The 20,425-nt window shown below is 42.2% G+C and overlaps 1 protein-coding gene across 1 annotated transcript in view; it reads right to left on the bottom strand.

Annotated features, from left to right (window-relative positions):
• Positions 1-398: 398 nt before the first annotated feature.
• Positions 399-20,425, bottom strand: part of LOC115462002 (olfactory receptor 2G3-like) — a 50,198-nt gene continuing 30,171 nt past the window's right edge. The window contains exon 2 of the mRNA XM_030192053.1: positions 399-1,356. Within this exon, the coding sequence (XP_030047913.1) occupies positions 399-1,337 (939 nt within the window). The 5' untranslated portion in view covers positions 1,338-1,356. The remainder of the gene's footprint in view (positions 1,357-20,425) is intronic.

Below are 20,425 nucleotides of genomic sequence, written 5' to 3'. Positions count from 1 at the left end.
GGGGGTAACACTTGGTCCCCAACCACTTCTTGCCTAGGCCCACCCAAAATCTGTTGTCTGACTATGCCCCTGGAGACAACAAGATAGTCTCAGAAGTGAGGGCTAGAGAGAGACTCAGAAGAACAGTCTATAGCTCCCCCCCCCAGAAGACTTAGGGGCCTCTGAAGAAGATGCAATGTTCAGTATTAATACAAATTATGTTAAATACTTACATTCTATGCCTTATAGTTCCAGGTTTGTAAGGAGGGGCTGTGCCAGCCCTGCTCCCCCCCATTGTAATTATGGCCTTTTAGTTCATGATTCATAAGACACAGGAACTACAAGTTCCAGCATGCAACAGGCAAGAAAAGCAGGACTGGCTCGGCCTCTCCCTCCAGCTATAGAGCTAGAAGGTAAGCCTATTGCGAAGTTACCTTCTTCATTGTGAGTTTGGTCAAAGCATTTTTCACATCCTTGTTTCTCAGACTATAGATGATGGGATTTAGCATTGGAGTCACAACACTGTAAAACAGAGTTGACATTTTATCCTGCTCAGAATGGCTGCTTGACCCAGGTCTCATATACATAAATATAATAGTGCCATAGAATAAAGTAACTACAGTTAGATGAGAGGCGCAAGTAGAAAATGCTTTCTGCCTCCCTGCTGCAGAACGGATCTTCAGGATACTGGCGAGGATGCGGATGTATGTAATCAGGATTAGGAAAAAGGGGATCATTACCACCAATATTGCACATACAAAAATTACAGTTTTATTGGTGGAGACATCGGTGCAAGCCAGTTCTATCACTGCTGGCACCTCACAAAAGAAATGGTTAATCACATTGGGACCACAGTAGGGTAACAGCAATGCAAGCACCGTGTGTATCGCCGAGTTCAAAATTCCCCCTAGCCAGGAACCAACTGCCAACTGAATGCAGAGTGAACTGTTCATGATATTTGTATAATGTAAGGGACTACATATAGCAACGTACCTATCATAAGCCATTACCATGAGAAGGTAGCATTCTGTTCCTCCCAAGGCTAGATGGATGAACATTTGGGTTGCACACCCTTGAAAAGAAATGCTCTTCCTCTCAACCAGGAAGTTTACCAGCATTTTGGGGCTTATACTTGACGTGTAGCAAATGTCTAAGAAGGAGAGGTTGCTTAGGAAAAAGTACATAGGTGTACCAAGTCGAGGATCAACTTTACTTAACAAGACGATGAGGAAGTTTCCCAATAAGGTTATCAAGTAGAAGATGAGAAACACCACGAAGAGAACAGTCTCTGTCTTTGGCTGAGTGGTAAGTCCCAGCAGAATGAATTCGGTCACCGAGGTGAAATTTTCCATGTCCATCTCATTTGCTAGGCTGTATCTGGAAGGCTAAAAAAAAAAAAGACCAAAAATAATGATATACTGACTGAGATTTTTTTCTTCACATATACTTCTAACATATGTTCTTAATTATCATCCATCTTTGGTTACCTGCTAACTCATCAAATATCTGCGCTAGCCAACCACAGTCTAGCCATAAACAAGCAAAAAAAAAAAAGGAAAGAGAAATGGTTTATATAATGTATTAAAAATTAGGCAGACAGCAAATTCTGATGTCATCAAGAAATGCTTTCTTCATTTCCTGATCACATAGATAAAGTTACAGGAAAGAACTTGCATCACTTATCTCATTCACTGAAAGAGGTAAATGAAATCTTTTCTATGGAAAGCCTTACCCTTGGAAGGATTTTAGTACTTGAGAAATAAGTTCTGGTAACCCTATTGATCCTGGAGTAAATTGGAGTCTTTGTAGGCTTTGATACCTTTCTCTTCAATCTGTATATTTGTCCAGTTACTTCACTGATTAAGGTCATTTGATCTTCAACCTTACATCTAGGCAGATGACATACAGATCTTTCTTTGCTTAGTTGAGAATGTATCTGAGAACCTAGCCTTGTTAAACAAGTATCTTTCTGTACTCAACAGCAGTTTGACGTTATTAGACTTGCAATTAAATATGGATAAAACTGAAGTGATGTGGGGAATGCTTTTATTGTCATTCAGTTGGAAGTTCAGGAGCCCTTTTGCTAAGCAGCGTAGGCACTTGCGTACGCCCAATGCACGCCAGTTCTGAACTACTGCCCGGCTACCGTGTGGCCATGGTGGTAATTTAATTTTTTACACACATCCACTATGCATGCTGGAAATTTTCCGATGCGTAGCACTAACTGGGTGGTAATCGGCAGTATACGTGTGCTGATAATTACTGCCTGGTTAATGTGTGAGACCTTACCGCTAAGTCAGTGGGTGGCGGTAAGGTCTCAGGCCCAAAATGGACACACACCAATTTTAATTTTCCTGCGTGTCCATTTTCGTCCAAAAAAAGGCACTTTTTTGCAGATGCGCTGAAAAATGGACCTGCGTGTGTCCCATACATGCATCTATACCAGCGCAGACTATTTTTCAGTTCACCTTAGTAAAAGGACGCCTCACAGTCTAAGAGTGATCTTAGGTTCTTTTATGACCACAGAACCACACAGATTTCTGCCATAGTCCAATAGGCATAATTTCAATTGAGGCTGATGTGCCTACTACAGTCAGTGCTTAATCCCCAACATTTCAAAATGACTATGCAGCCAGTGGTTATCAGCAACCTTCACTTTTCTACTTATCTGTTTGTAATTTTAGCACAATTGTGCAAGCTTCAATAAATTCAAACGTTGGCTACCCACAGTAGCTGATGAGGCAAGGTGATCCCTTTCCTGTAAGCCGATGGGTTTCCTTCAACTTCCTTGTGTTTGGCATTTTGGGTTACACATGAAGGAAGACATGATTATTTCAGGGACAAATTTTCAAGGCACATTTCTATATGATATTTTATCTCTTGAACATGCTTTTAATTTGTCATTACTGGGTCCTAAGGATTTTGGAAAGATTACCACAGCGATCCGGACTTTTACAGAGCATGCCAGACCTGTGGAGCCAGCTGTCTCCTGTTTTGGAATTAGAATGCAATACGTTAGATTTCACTGTGTTTTGATACCTGGGATCTTTGGTCGATTACCTCAGAAGTATTTGCTTGTGGGATCAACGAAGGGTTGTACTATGTTTTGATTAGGCTTTTAAGCATTTTTATATACTATGTGGCTGTCTTGTTTTTATATTGTATGAATTTTATACCACTCTATTCTCCTATAATCTGCCCTTGTGTACCCTACTGGATGAATGGGTGAAATAGAAATTCTTTTAAATAAATTAAATTAAACTTTAAGGATCAGTTAAAATTGGGTTGTAGTATGGGAACTTTTGAGACCTCACCTGTTCCTCTTTATATCTGCTCATGTTTTAGAAAGGTCATTATTTTATTTATTGTATTTCTTTGATTCTAATATGCACCCCTCTTTGAATACAAGGGGGAAAAACACTCGATTATAAGATACACCCTCTGGTACTACTTAAGGAAAGGATCTGCTGCAATTGAGCCTTTTCTAAAATAAATGCAGGAATGGATGTGTATGTGCCGGCTACATATGGCAGCAGCCCCCATTTTCCAGTTGTCGTTGTCTAAAACATCAATGAAAGCAACACAGCAACATACATATCTAAGCAGAAATCGGCCACCTTTTCTTGGTATTTGAGAACATACCTGTCTGGGTTCTGACACTTAGTTGTATGTATATTTGTTCAATTGTGGATTAAAAACTGGTTAAAAGATTGAAAACAGAGAGTAGGGTTAAATGGTCAGTATTCTCAATGGAGAAGGGTAGATAGTGGGGTTTCCCAGGGGCCTGTGTTGGGACTGCTGCTTTTTAACATATAAAAGTACATAAGTATTGCCATACTGGGAAAGACCAAAGGTCCATCAAGCCCAGCATCCCGTCTCCAACAGTGGCCAATCCAGGTCACAAAAACCTGGCACGATCCCAAAAAAGTACAAAACATTTTATACTGCTTATCCCAGAAATAGTGGACCTTCCCCAAGTCCATTTAATAATGGTCTATGGACTTTTCCTTTAGGAAGCTGTCCAAACCTTTTTAGAACTCCGCTAAGCTAACCGCCTTTACCACATTCTCTGGCAACAAATTCCAGAATTTAATTACACATTGAGTGAAGAAAAAATTTCTCCGATTCATTTTAAATTTACTACTTTGTAGCTTCATCGCATACCCCCTAGTCCTAGTATTCTTGGAAAGCATAAACAGACGCTTCACATCTACCCGTTCCACTCCACTCCTTATTTTATAGCCCTCTATCATATCTCCCCTCAACCGTCTTTTCTCCACGCTGAAGAGCCCTAGAGATGGGAGTAACCAGTGAGGTAATTAAATTTGCTGACGACACAAAGTTATTCAAAGTTGTTAAATTGCAAGAAGATTGTGAAAAATTATTAGAGGACCTTATGAAACTGCGAGACTGAGCATCCAAATGGCAAATGACATTTAATGTGAGCAAGTGCAAAGTGATGCATGTGGGAAAGAGGAACCTAATCTATAGCTATATAATGCAAGGTTCCACATTAGGAGTCACTGACCAGGAAAGGGATCTAGGTGTCATCATTGATGATACGTTGAAACCCTCTGGTCAATTTGAGGTGGCAGCTAAGAAAACACATAAAATATTAGGTATTATTAGGAAAGGAATGGAAAACAAAAATGAGGATGTTATAATGTCTTTGTATCGCTCCATGATGTGACCACATCTCAAATATTGTGTGCAATTCTGGTCACCGCATCTCAAAAAAGATATAGTGGAATTAGAAAAGGTACAGAGAAGGGTGACAAAAATGATAAAGGGGATGGGATGACTTCCCTTTGAGGAAAGGCTAAAATGACTAGGGCTCTTCAGTTTGGAGAAAAGACAGATGAGGGGAGATACGATAGAGGTCTATAACATAATGGCCACTGCTGGAAACAGGATGCTGGGCTTGATGGAATTTTATCTGTGCCAGTATGGCAATGCTTATGTTCTTAATAAAATGTATTGAGGCCAATATTTGGCCATAATGATCCTTGTCATGTCTGGAAAGTCAGAAGATGTTAAGAAGACTGGAACAGAGCACCTACAAGTGACAGGAGATCCTCACAACAGCACAGCACCCAAAAACGTTATAAGAAACCCTGCAAGTGGGACACTAGAGAAATGTAATGAAAAATTGAGCCGTCCCTAAAAAAATTGTTTTTACAACCCATTCCCCAGGGTTTATTGAGCACATAAAAATATTTCTTACAATGGAAAAATGACTGCTATTTGAATTGTTCAAATGAATAGATCTTTCAACTAGATTAATAAGTCTTTATTCTTGGAACTTAACCATCAGTGATTTGGAAACCACACCTAAGATGTCCAGTATATTGATTTCCGGTGGTCATCTGGTCAGTTTGGGCACCTTTTTGAGGCTTGGTCGTAAGAAAAAATGTACCAAGTAAAGTCGCCCAAGTGCTCATCAGGGACGCCTTTCTTTTTTCCATTATCGGTCGAGGACGCCCAAGTGTTAGGCACGCCCCAGTCCCACCTTCGCTAGGCTTCCGACACGCCCCGTGAACGTTGGTCGTCCCTGCGATGGAAAGCAGTTGAGGATGCCCAAAATCAGCTTTCGATTATGCCGATTTGGGCGACCCTGGAAGAAGGATGCCCATCTCCCGATTTGTGTCGAAGATGGGCACCCTTCTCTTTTGAAAATAAGCCTGTTAGTGGGGTTTTAAAAAAGCTTGGATAGCTTCCTAAAAGAAAAGTCCATAAACCATTATTAAGCTGGACTTGGGGAAAAATCCACTGCTTATTTCTGGGATAAGCAACATAAAATGTATTGTACTGTTTTGGGATCTTGCCAGGTACTTGTAACCTGGATTGGCCACTGTTGGAAACAGGATGCTGGGCTTGATGGACCTTCGGTCCGTCCCAGTATGGCAATACTTACGTTCTTATCTACATGTCTATGTTCTCCCAGTTAAGTATAGATCTTGCAATCATGTTGTGATTGGAAATAAAAGCACTGGTGGGGGTGGCGGTGGGGGTAGCATCCTCTAATCCTAGATGTCCCTGGTTGTAAATCCTGCGTTGGTGTTAAGATTATAGACTTGCATTGCTCTTCTGAAATGATGAATACAAGAGTATTTTTTGGCCTTGTACAAAACAATCTTCTTTGCGATATGCTTGTATTTACGGTTTATAGATGTGAATTCTGGTTCTCTAAAATTGGGTTTTCTATATATATGTGAGAGGCACATGTAAATACCAGTATTGTATGTATAAATCACGAATATGACTTCTAAATTAATCACCTTAATGTATGCGAAACCACAGGAAGAATATGAAATGATATTTAATAAAATCTGAAAAGTAATATTTAAATGAAAAATGCCTTAGGAGAGTTTGGACCTCACAGGTTTAAAAAAACCTTTTTTTTTTTTTATTAAGAGGATGTACAGGATGTTAGTTCTTCTAGGATGATGATGTCTGTGACTTTAACATCTGAGAATGATAAAATATTAATTCTGAAATCTTATTTAAAACAAAAGGATTCTGTTTTTTTTTTTTTTTTGTGGGGCTAAAGTTCAGATATTTCCAGACATGGCAAGGACAGGAAGGCTTTTATGTTACTGAAAGCTTGCGTGCTCTACGAGAGGGTTCAGTAGTTGTAGCTGGTAAGGAGTTACATATTTATTCATCCTGTGAAACATGAGCAGCTCTTGATGAAACCTGTGAAAACTGTTTCTGGGAAAGTGTCTTAATTGGAGGATTTAGGATATTGACGGGTGTAGCTGTTGGGTGGGAGACTGAAATTTTCCTTTTTTTCCCACTATGCTTTTCCTTTTTTAAATTTTCTGTTCTTTTTTTGGTCTGTGTCTTTCCTTGATGTGGACTATTTTTCTAGTTCTGTTATAGAATGTATAATGTTTAAATACTCAATTAAAAAATGAAAATTATATTCAATAAAAAATGAAATGAACCATGCACAGATCGTCTCTGTCCCCCTTCTTCAGACACTGCATTCCATGTACATCCAAGGGGTGCCCTGGGCATGGAATGTGCCTGTGATGGGGACAGTGGCACTAATGAAGAACCCTGACAATCGTGTAAATATGCCTATTTCTTAACAGAGTGCATGAGTGTGTAATGCTCTGTTTCTGCAAAAATCAGAGGTGTGCAAAAATAATTCACAGGTATAAATCCAAAGCTGGCACCATTAACTTATTTGTAGCATGAAACTAAATGGACATATAGGACCATTGACCTGGCTTAGGAATTGAGCAGAATAGAAGCATTTAAGGAAGCCCAATTACACCCAGTGTTCCTAATTTCTGTGTGCCGAAAACAAAATTCAATAAACAATAAAATAAAACTCCACCAGTCCCAAATATAGCCAGATAGCTAAAAACAACTAACAGTAATAATGCAGAGTTTAGTGGATTTACTTCTTGATTACACTCATGAATAGTCTGCACAATAATTCAGTTTGATTTTTTTTTATTCATTTTCAACTAGCAAAAGGTTTGTTTTCAAGAACAGACTGACTTTATCTCTCTTACTGCTGCAAAATGAAAAAAAAAAAAATCAGAAACCAGCATTATTTAATGTGCAATCGAGGCTATAGGTTTAACGGCATCCTGATGAAGGTGGTGGAAGTGAAGACTGTGTCTGAATTCAAGCAAGGTTGGGAAAGGACATAAGATCTCAAAGGGAGAGGAAGGGATAGTAGACTGTATTGATGGGCAAAATGGAGGTGAATTCTATATATGGCGCTGAAAAATTGCTATTCTATAAGTTGCACTTAAAGGTAGGCATGTTTATAGAATAGTACTTATGCCTGGGAATCTCACCTAACGTTTGGCGTGGCCATTTGCACCAACTGAGCAAATGTATGCACCTAAATTGGGCATGTACTCCCCCATGTTCTATAACAAAATGTGTAAGTGCTAGGAATGCCCCTGTTCTACCCATGCCCCTCCAATTTCTGCACCCATTTTTTTACTCGCGTGTAAAATTTAGGTGCAGATCCTGCATTTAAATTTATGCATGTAATTTTCAATTAAATTAATTAGTGCCAATGTCAATTATTGGAGCTAATTAGCTTGTTAATCAGTTAATTGGCACGTGCAATCTGTGGTGACTTTTATAGAATTAGGGGGATGATCTTTGCCTTCATCTTTCTATTACCAAAAACAAAATTACAGAGCACATCCGAGGACATGGATTACTGAGACCAAGTCAGCACGGCTTTTGTGTGGGGAAATCTTGCCTGACCAATTTACTTCAATTCTTTGAAGGAGTAAACAAACATGTGGACAAAGGGGAGCTGGTTGATATTGTGTATCTGGATTTTCAAAAGGCGTTTGACAAGGTACCTCATGAAAGGCTACAGAGGAAATTGGAGGGTCATGGGATAGGAGGAAATGTCCTATTGTGGATTAAAAACTGGTTGAAGGATAGGAAACAGAGAGTGGGGTTAAATGGGCAGTATTCACAATGGAGAAGGGTAGTTAGTGGGGTTCCTCAGGGGTCCGTGCTAGGACCGCTGCTTTTTAATATATTTATAAATGATTTAGAGATGGGAGTAACTAGTGAGGTAATTAAATTTGCTGATGACATAAAGTTATTCAAAGTCGTTAACTTGCGACAGGACTGTGAAAAATTACAGAAGGACCTTACGAGACTGGGAGACTGGGCGGCTAAATGGCAGATGACGTTTAATGTGAGCAAGTGCAAGGCGATGCATGTGGGGAAAAAAGAACCCGAATTATAGCTACGTCATGCAAGGTTCCATGTTAGGAGTTATGGACCAAGAAAGGGATCTAGGTGTTGTCGTCGATAATACACTGAAACCTTCTGCTCAGTGTGCTGCTGCGGCTAGGAAAGCAAATAGAATATTGGGTATTATTAGGAAAGGTATGGAAAACAGGTGTGAGGATGTTATAATGCCGTTGTATCGCTCCATGGTGCGACTGCACCTTGAGTACTGTGTTCAATTCTGGTCGCCGCATCTCAAGAAAGATATAGTAGATTGGAAAAGTTGCAGCGAAGGACGACTAAAATGATAGCGGGGATGGGACGACTTCCCTATGAAGAAAGACTAAGGAGGCTAGGGCTTTTCAGCTTGGAGAAGAGACAGCTGAGGGGAGACATGATGGAGATATATAAAATATTGAGTGGAGTGGAACAGGTGGATGTGAAGCGTCTGTTCACGCTTTCCAAAAATACTAGGACTAGGGGGCATGCGATGAAACTACAGTGTAGGAAATTTAAAACAAATCAGAGAAAATATTTCTTCACCCAACGCGTAATTAAACTCTGGAATTCGTTGCCGGAGAACATGGTAAAGGCGGTTAGCTTAGCAGAGTTTAAAAAGGGGTTAGACGGTTCCTAAAGGACAAGTCCATAAACCACTACTAAATGGACTTGGGAAAAATCCACAATTCCAGGAATAACATGTATGTTTGTACGTTTGGGAAGCTCGCCAGGTGCCCTTGTCCTGGATTGGCCGCTGTCGTGGACAGGATGCTGGGCTCGATGGACCCTTGGTCTTTTCCCAGTGTGGCGTTACTTATGTACTTATGTTTCTGTCTATAACCTTTATGACAAAGATGTTTTAGGGGCCCTTTTACTAAGCTGTGTAAGCGCCTTCATGCACCCAATGTGCACCAATTCCAAATTACCACCCGGCTATCGCATGGACCTTGCGGTAATTTCATTTTTGGCACGCATCTGCTGCGTGAGTCCGAAAAATATTTTTTATTTTCTGGCGCGCGTCAGCTATGCGCACCAAGTGGCATTTGACACATGTAGGTTATTACTGCCCGGTTACCGCGTGAGACTTTACTGCTAGGTCAATGGCTGGCAGTAAGGTTGCAGACCTAAAATGGATGCCTGGCAATTTTCATTTTGCTGCAAGTCCATTTTTGTCAAAAATTTTAAAACGGCCTTTTTTTACAGGTGCTCTGAAAAATGATTCTGCGCTGCCCAAAACCTGTGCCTACACTACCGCAGGTCATTTTCAGCGCACCTTAGTAAAAGGACCCCTTAATGAATCAGTTTTAGACGGCAAGTAATTCAGATATTTGTTAATAGTATGAAATTACTGCTGCTTTATTATAAATATTCATGCAAAAATGAAACCTTTAGTCCTACAGTGCAATAACTCTTCAGTTAAGGTATGAAGACAAAATAATAGAGAATCTGTACCCTCAATAGACAGGACGATGATCTTAACAGGGTGAACACGGAATCGATCATTGAGCTATTTTGTATCCATAATTCTGCTATTCTATTTCATGCTCATGGACAGTGGATATGTTCAAAGTGATGTACTCAATAACTTGCTACCTTCAGACCACCGGCTTCAGCTCCAAGGACAACTGCCTGGGGTGCAAAAGGTATCCTATAGGTCCCTTCCCTTCTGTACTTCAAATATTTTCTTGGAAACACACAAATGATACATGACAAAAAAAACAGCAATCCAGGATGTACATTAGATGGAAAAGATTAAGGCAATGCTTCTACTATATTATTTTCTCCATTTGCTGTGAATAATAATTTCCAATTTGGTAAATGACTACAATGATGAAAACATTACAACTTGATAAGAATAATGTAGCGTCAATAAAAAGTTTAAACTTACTTGTCTCCATTGTTGTCTTCTTACAGTAAAAAAAGTAAAGCGGTTCTGATTAATGTTAATTTTTGGAGGTTCATCACTTCCTTATTGTTGAAAAATATAAATAAGCAAGTTTGTGTGTTTCGTAATCAAAGTGAACTGAAAATAATGAGATTTTTAAATGTGCTGTTGTAATACAAATTATGGAAAAAAAATACTGTCCTATGCTTATTACCGTTTGAGGCTTGTACTCATCTTAACAGGTTCGTGAAATGGAAGAGGTCTAGATTACCAGAGCACATTATAAAGAAGATCAGCAAAGCTGAAGGAAAACTGGCACGCTTTGAAATATAGATGCAACTCTTCTTAGCAGAAATGCTGGCTCTCACCGATTCAAAATCGCCCAGCCTTTGTCATACTATGGAAAACAACTTTTGTTGCTGACTTCTAACGATCAATGCTTTGATCCAGAAAACTGTTTAACATATCCTAGGCAGCTCTGTGCCCCCAAGGTAATTTCAATATTCATAGTCAATATTTTAAGACGGGCACAGTTTACTAACTTTTTGGTGCTGTAGGGATTATCTCCCCTATCACACAATTAACACAGAATCAACAATTAAAACAAAGTTGGCGTGCACTAATATGTGTGTACTTAGTTTTGAGCGTGTGCGTATGCTTTTTGTTTTTGAAAATGTATTTCTCTTGGTTTGAAAATAGATATTAATGTCGAAAACAGAACTGGATGTTTTTTTTACATTGTTATGTGAAATGTAGGGGATTTCACACTAGCCTTTTCCCTATATTTTTAGGGAACTTTTTTGGCACAAAATTCTGGTAGAATGTCATAGAAAACCAGAAACAAATTTAGAAAAAATCATAACGGTTCAAAGGTACATTTTCTATCAAACCATCATGAAGCAAACCATGGCATTTCTGTGCTATCTTAGAGGCCTTTTTACTAAAGGTTAGTGTGCTCTAACCAACACTAGTGCATACTAAATGTTGCGTGTCCTATTTTATGAGTCATGATGCGCTTAGTGCATGCTAATTTTTGTTACTGCGCTAAGCTTTAGAAAAAGGGCGCCATAGCAATGCATTTTTAAGACCATCCAGCTTATAATCGAAAGTGATCGCCGGCCATCTTCCGACACAAATTGGGAGATGGCCAGCGATTTTTTAAAAGCGGCGAAATCGGTATAATCGAAAGCGGCATTTTTGACTGCATCGCCGCTTTCCCATCGCTTCGCCGGCGAAAGTTCAAGGGGGGCGTGTCGGTAGATTAGCGAAGGCGGGACATGGGTGGGCATGGGCGTGGCTACCAGATGGCCAGCTTTCGCCAATAATGGAAAAAAAAAAGCGTCGTTAAGCAGTATTTCGCTGGCTTTACTTGGTCCTTTTATTTTCACGACCAAGCCTCAAAAAGGTGCCCCAACTGACCAGATGACCACTGGAGGGAATGGGGGACGACCTCCCCATACTCCCCCAGTGGTCTCCAATCCCCTTCCAAACTAAAAAAAATAAAACTAAAAACCTTTTTTGCCAGCCTTTATGCCAGCCTCAAATGCCGTACCCACCTCCATGACAGCAGAATGTGTTGTATCCTCCGACAGCCTTTCCCTGGTTGCGATGTGGCTCTCGGGTGAGTGTGACACCTTTTCTGTTAGGTGCCCTGCAGAGTCACATTAGCAATGCATTGTGGTGGGTGTAGGGTACTGGGCTGTACTCCCATGGTGCTTTTCCCCCCCTGCTAACTGGGTCAGAGTGTGCCCTGTTTTGTTTCCTGTTGTAGTCCATGCAGTAGTGGCCATTTTTGTAAGCCACTTTTAGATCCCTTTCCTGTGTTACCCACGTTAGAGAACATAGTTCTTACCTTGCATGGTGCTGAAAGAGGGCATTGTACACCATTGTGCCAGCTCTGACCTACTGCTAATCTTAGTACCAGGGGATTCTTTGCCAGTGGGGCACAACCTCTGATCTGCAGTTAACTGTGAGTAAACGTGCTTATTTCAAGAAAGGACTTGTTCAGAGAGATTAGTCTTCAGGTGTGAACTGGTATGCCAAAGTTATACAGCAGCAATAAGTCCTAGAGGCTGTATGCAGGTCCCTGGAACAATTTTAGTGGGTGCAGTACATTTGTGGGTAGTGGGTTTGGGGGGGGGTTGGGGGGCTCAGCTCCCAAAGTAAGGGAGCTATGCACGTGGGAGCTTTTCTGAAGTCCAGTGCAGTGACCCCTAGGGTGGCTGGTTGGTGTCCTGGCATGTCAGGGGGGCCAGTGCACTAAAAATGCTGGGTCCTCCTACGGCCAAATGCCTTGAATTTGGCCGGGGTTTGAGATGGCCAACATAACTTTCCATTATCGCTGAAAAACAAACCCGGCGAACTCCACGGCATTTGGCCGGGTTAAACCGTATTATCGAAAAAAAAGAGATGGCCGGCCATCTTTTTTGATAATACAGTTCCGACCAGCTGTAGCACCACTGCCAACATAGATCGCCGGCGATCTATTTGGCCGGCGACGTTCGATTACGCCCCTACATGTCATCTTATATTTCTTATATAGCACCATCAGCATATTTGGCACTGTATAAGTGAGGAGAAATAAACATTGGGCCATTGTTATCTCCTGGCTTGCACGGTCAGGAGAACATGGGCAATGGATAGCAAAGCAGGAGTGACCTTTCCTTGGGGGGGGGGGGGGGGCAGAGAACAATAGTGCATACAGAGCCAACAGAATGTGTGTACAGTATCCTGTTGCCTGAGGAAAGGCTGTGTACCTATAAAGAATTTATTTAGATTTTGCTCACATCTTTTTCAGTAGTAGCTCAAGGTGGGTTACATTCAGGTACACTGGGTATTTTTCTGTCCCAGGAGGGCTCACAATCTAAGCTTGTACCTGAGGCAATGGAGGGTTAAGTGACTTGCCCAAGATCACAAGGAGCAGCATTGGGATTTGAACTGGCCACCTCTGGATTGCAAGACTGGTATGCTAACCACTAGGCCACTCCTCCACTCCAGATAGCTAAGTTGCCCAACACTTAGGAATTATGTAAAGTATGCATGCTGTTTTCTTGATATTATATAAAAAGCAATTGTAATTTGCGTTCCTGGATGCAGCCTTAATAAACTTCCACATATTCTTGAAAAAAGTCTGTTGTCTCTGAATTTTGAGCAGGGCCGAGCATGTGACGTGTGCCCGATTTGTGTATTTTAAAGACCATGTCATCTTATAGTTTTTATATAGCACCATCAGAATATTTGGCACTGTAGAACAGCAAAGTCAAAAAGAAAAAAAACAGGAACACAACCTCTACGGAGATCCAAAAGGGAGGACGACGCAATGATTTCTACTCGAAGAGTTGCAAATCATACAAGTCTTTTTATTTTGGCACCACGATGAGAACTGACATGGGTCAGGGTTGCCAGATTAACAATGGACCTTTGCTTGATAGAGAGAGAGAGATTAATTTTCAACAGATTGGGTTAAGTGGTCTTTTTAACCTATCTGGTGCTATAGGCCCCTGACGCAGCCCTTATATCTATTTATTTATTAGGATTTATTTACCACCTTTTTGAAGGAATGCACTCAGGGCTTCTTTTACAAAGCAGCGCTACCGATTCCTGCATGGCAAATGAGAGGAAGCCCATAGGAATTGAATGGACTTCCACTCATTTTTTGCATCATGAATTGGTAGTGCGGCATTGTAAAAGAGGCCCTCAAGGCGGTATACAGTAAGAATAAATCAAACGTAATCAATAGACAATTACAGCAGTAAAAATATTCAAATAACAATACAAAGCATGGCTTAGTATGCTACTTACAACGTCAACACAATATGTAATAAAATATTTTAATAGACAGCTTTGGGTCTAAGCAAAGATGGAACATATAGATAGGCAAGAGAGTCCCCATCTCTTCAGCCCGCAATCTCGGAGTCATCTTCGACCCCTCCCTCTCCTTCTCTACCCATATTCAGCAGACAGCTAAGACCTGTCGCTTCTTCCTCTATAATATTAGCAAAATTCGCCCATTCCTCTCTGAACAGACCACCCGAATCCTTGTCCACTCGCTCATTACCTCTCGTCTTGACTATTGCAACCTTCTTCTCGCTGGCCTCCCGCTTAGCCACCTATCCCCCCTTCAATCTGTCCAAAATTCCGCCGCACATCTTATCTACTGCGTGAACCAATACGCTCATATCACCCCTCTCCTCAAGTTGCTTCACTGGCTCCCGATCCGCTACCATATACAGTTTCAAGCTTCTCCTATTGACCTTCAAGTGCACTCAATCTGCAGCCCCCCCCCCCCATTACCTCTCTACCCTCCTCTCCCCGTATGTTCCCACCCATAACCTCCGCTCTCAGGACAAATCACTCCTATCTGTACCCTTCTCTACCACCGCTAACTCCAGACTCCGCCCCTTCTGCCTCACATCACTTTATGCCTGGAACAGACTTCCAGAGCCCATACACCATGCGCCCTCCCTCCCCATTTTCAAGTCCTTACTCAAAACCCATCTCTTCTCCCTTGCTTTTGGCGCCTAATCACCCTCCCCATTCATGTTACCTACACTGACTACATAGTTTGTAACCTTTAGATTGTAAGCTCTCTTGAGCAGGGACTGTCCTTCCCCATGTTAAACTTGTACAGCGCTGCGTAACCCTGGCAGCACTATAGAAATGCTAAGTAGTAGTAGTAGTAGAGTTCAAAAATAAGGGGATTAATTTACAGAAAGTTGCACATGAGGTCTGAGATATGATTAAATATTATCTCAGCTAGGGTAGGAGTGGATAAACATGTCCTGCTGCAGTATGTGCAGCCTGAGTCAATCCTTGTGTATGTGAGTGAGTCTAACAAGTTAGTTACTTCTTCCATTAAAGGCCTGGTTGAAGAGCCAAGCTTTCACCTGCTTCCTGAAGTAGAGGTAGTCTTATGTTGTTATAGGGTGAAACTTGGACAAGTCAAATGCAGTTTTTACCCCTTTTGCTGCTGTTCTTGCTGATAAACCTTTCTGGATCATCTTCTGGACTTTTGGCATCTCTTTTTCTGGCCGTTGTAGATTGTCTGCCTGTCTGCTTTCTGGGTTTGCAAAATGGGACAGCTTCTCATGGAAGTAACTGCCACTTGCACACATAAAGTGCTGCCATCTCTATGTGGAAGCTGCTGGGTTTGTGACAGTCATGTTTTCAACATGTATATTTGTAAAATGGCTGCTTCTGCTGACAAAATTCACATAAGTACATAAGTGTTGCCCTACAACAAATCACACAATTCAATTATGCAGACATTGCCAACCCGTTTTATATGATCCAAAGTGCCTTTCTAACTTTATCTAACACAACCAAACTAAAGCACGTAATGGACATAACACAACTCTTCCGTTCTCCGATTCCCTAATGTGGCTGTGCCACATGAACTTGATCTTACCACAACATCACCCTATATTTGTTCACACCGGAGCCTGCAAAGGCCTCTCCGGTACTATGTAAGCCACATTGAGCCTACAAATAGGTGGGAAAATGTGGGATACAAATAAATAAAATAAATAAATCTCAGGAAAGGAAGATGTACACACAGTGTTCCTACTTTATGCATACATATACCCCCTGGAAATTTTATAAACTCAGATGAGTTCATATACAATGCTGTTTTATATGTAAACGTTCTTATAAAATTATCTCCAGACCCCCAGATTCTATATATGGCACCCAAAATTGGGCACCAATCAAAGATGTGCACCCAACTAACATCCCCTTTTACAAAGTCACACTAGAGGCTGCCGCGTGGCAATGCCGACACAGCCCATTCTCTTTGAATGGGCTTTGTCGGCATTACCGCATTGGCAGCCTCTAGCACAGCTTTGTAAAAAGAGGGGGGGGGGGGGGTGGTAAATTGGCTAACAAGCTAATTATTGCCAATAGTGGCCTAGTGGTTAGGGTGGTGGACTTTGGTCCTGGGGAACTGAGTAACTGAGTTCAATTCCCACTTCAAGGCACAGGCAGCTCCTTGTGACACTGGGCAAGTCACTTAACCCTCCATTGCCCCATGTAAGCCGCATTGAGCCTGCCACGAGTGAGAAAGCACGGGGTACAAATGTAACAAACAAAATAATGAGCTGATAATTGGCACTAACTGGAGCCAATTTGAATCTGCACACACATCTGGATACACTCACAATGTACATCCAAATCCCATAGCGTGCAACCCAAAAGGGGCATGGCCATGGGAGGTGCATAGACAGATCGGGGGCATTCCTAAAATTTGCGTGCAGTGTTATAGAACAGTGTTTCCCAAGTCCAGTCCTGGAGCATAGGAGCAAACTTTTCAAAATGATTGGGGTGCTGAATTTTTTTTTTTTTACAGGTGGAGCATTCCCCACTCCTCCTCATCCCTCTCCCCCTCCCCCTTGTCCCCCTCCACCTCCCTCCGAGTTCCAGGCCCCCCTCCCTCCCTCCCTCCCTCCCAGTTCCAGGGTCCCATCCCTCCCTTCGAGTTCCAGGCCTCCTCCCTCCAAATTTTAAAAGTCATCTATTTTACCTCGTCGGGGTTAGGGCGGCAGCAGCAGTAAAAACCATGCAGGCTCGGCTCAGTGCTTAGTTCAGTTTTCCCTTCTGTCTCTCTCAGATCTGGACCCCGCCCTTGCGGAAACAGGAAATGAGGGCGGGACCAGAGCAGAGAGAGATAGAAGGGAAAACTGAACTAAGTACCGAGCCGAGCCTGCATGGTTTTTACTGCTGCTGCCGCCCTAACCCCGACGAGGTAAAATAGATGACTTTTAAAATGGAGGGAGGGGGCCTGGAACTCGAAGGGAGGGAGGGAACGAACTTCCAGTGGGTGCAATATTGGGGGTGCTCGAGCACCCACAGCACCCACAAAGTCAGCGCCTATGTCCTGGAGTATCTCTTGCCAGTCAGGTTGTCACAGTCAATATTTATGAAAGAGATTTGCATATAATGTAGGCAGTACCTGATTGGCAAGGGGTACTCCGGGACCAGACTTGGGAAATATTGTTAAGGAATATCAAGGATATGCGCCCAAATTGGGTGCTGGGAATTACCCCTGATTTCAGCAGGCATCAGTTCTACTGCCCAAATTTGTGCTTTGGAATTGGTACTCGATGCTATTCTATAATGGGTGCTCATTTTTGAGTGCCCATTATAGAATTAGCTACTGAATTTAGCCATAAGTGTACATGGAAAGCAGTAGCCCCTACCTTAGTGGTCAGTTGTGATATAAAACCAGTGCAACCACCATACTATAGAATGTTCTTAACAACTCATTTTATAAAAACAGTTGATTTCATTAACGTATTTAATAATTTCAGTGAACCTCCTGGCTGCTCTGGGACAGATTTGTTATGGTTTTCTCCAGAATTCTATATAGGTTGTCCAAAGTTGGGCGCCTAGGGCAGATGCACGTGCAAAGTAATTAGTTAATGACATTAATCAGCAACCATTTATAGTTACGCAGGCATCTGCCTAGGTGCTATTCTACAACATCTGTACCTAAATTTTATAGTGTTATTGTAGAAGCATGGGTGGATTGGGGGTGCTCCCAGAAGTTAATCATAATGTTATAGAATACTAAAAAATGCTTGCCATTTGCCTTAAATTGGGCACCAGCGTTTATAGCAGGTTTCAGCAAGTTTAAGTACTGGGGCATAGCCAGACTTCGATGGGAGGGGGGTCCAGAGCCCGAGGTGAGGGGACACATTTTAGCCCCCCCCGGTGCCGCCGACCCCCCGCCATTGCCAACACCCCGCCGCCGCCAACTTTGACCCCCCTGCCAACGAACCTCTTGACCCCCCTCCCGCCGCCAACTCTCCCCCGCCGCCACCGTCACCTACCTTTGCTGGCGGGGGACCCCAACCCCCGCCAGCCGAGGTCCTTTTTTTCCTTCGTTCTGTTTCTGTGAGTCTGACATCCTGCGATGGCGAGTTGGCGGCAGGAGGGGGGTTGAGAGGGTCATCGGCAGGGGGGTCCAGGGCCCATGTAGCTATGCCACTGCTACTGATGCGCAAAGTTAGGCATGAAGTCCACACTAAGCTAGCAGTCAGCAAATGGCACTCAGCACCAAGTACTCCTTGCTGAATACGGTCTTAGGGGTCCTTTTGCTAATGCGTGGGAGGGCTAACACGTGGGTATCATGTGCCAAATCAGCAGTACCATTAGGCTAGCACATTCACCCAGTGGTAATTCTGAGTTTAGCAAGCGCTGAATCCCATGCTATAAAATAAGTTTCTATTTTCTACTGCAGGGGACATTCCCGATGGTAATCAGCAGTTGATGCGTGCTGCATGGTTACCTAGCGTGAGAGCTCTTACCGCTAGGTCCAATGAGTGGCAGAAAGGGCTCAGGCCATAAGTAGGTGCACTCTAGTTTTAATTTCAGTGCACACCAATTTCCTGGCCCATTAAAAAATGGTCCAGCAAGCGCAGAAAACGCGCTCCCACACTACCGCAGGCCACTTTTTACCACAGCTTAGTAAAAGGACCCTTAGTGCATCAATTACTGAATCCCCCCTTTTCAATGTTACATAAAAACATAAGAGTAGCTATACTGGATCAGACCAATGCTCCATCTAGCCCAGTATCCTGTTTCCATCAGTGGCCAAGCCAGGTCACAAGTACCTGCCTGAAACCCAAATCGTGGCAACACTCCATACTACAAATCCCATGACAAGCAGTTGCTTCCCCATGTCTGTCTCAATAGCAGACTATGGACTTTGCCTACAGGAATTTGTCCAAACATTTTTTAAACCCAGATATGCTAACTGCTGTTACTACATCCTCCAGCAAAGAGTTCCAGAGCTTAACTATTTGTTGAGTGAAAAAATATTTCCTCCTATTTGTTTTAAAAGTATTTCCATGTAACTTCCTCGTGTGTCCCCTAGTCTTTGTACTTTTAGAACGAGTAAAAAAATTGATTTACTTCTACTCATTCTACACTATTCAGGATTTTGTAGACCTCAATCATATCTCCCCTCATCCGCTTCTTTTCCAAGCTGAAGAGCCCTAACCTCTTTATCCTTTCCTCATATGAGAGGAGTTCCATCCCTTTATCATTTTGTTTGCTCTTCTTTGAACCTTTTCTAATTTCGCTATACATTTTTTGAGATACGTTGACCAGAACTGAACACAATACTCAAGGTGCGGACGCACCATGGAGCAATACAAAGACATTATAGTGTTTTCGGTCTTATTCACTATCCCTTTCCTAATAATTCCTAGCATCCTGTTTGCTTTTTTGGCCACGTCCGCACACTGAGCAGAAGATTTCAGTGTATTATCTACTATGAAACCTAGATCTTTTTCTTGAGTGCTGACCCCCAAGGTGGACCCTAGCATCAGGTAACTATGATTCAGATTATTCTTTTCAATGTGCATCACTTTGCATTTGTCCACATTATATTTCATCTGCCATTCGGATGCCCTGTCTTCCCTCTACCAGTAGTGAGGGACAGGCGGAAACTGCTTGTCCCTTCGACTTGAAACCACAACATTGAAGCACCCCCCCCCCCCCCCCCACTGGCAACAATGTAGTTGGTGGACTCCTGTTCTGCTTAGAGGGAACAGTGATTTATGTCCATGGGAAAAAGCTTAGCAAATCCAACCCTTGGTGAGCCAGAACTGAAAAAAAAAATAGATGTATTGGCACATGCCAAGCAACTTATATAAGTGGGATCCTTAGTATCTGTATGTGATGTGAGTATAAATTACATATAATCTGAAAGTCCTATGCAAACTATGACTAAAAACAAAGACTGCACAGAGGGAGTAATTTTATTACAGTTTTACAGAGTGTAAAGCAAGTGTTCCGCATGAAACAGACTCTTATAAAATTGGTTGGCTAAATGTA

The sequence above is a fragment of the Microcaecilia unicolor genome, chromosome 1 (assembly GCF_901765095.1).
Source record: "Microcaecilia unicolor chromosome 1, aMicUni1.1, whole genome shotgun sequence".
NCBI lineage: Eukaryota > Metazoa > Chordata > Amphibia > Gymnophiona > Siphonopidae > Microcaecilia > Microcaecilia unicolor.
This window is presented reverse-complemented; position numbering and strand designations above follow the sequence as displayed.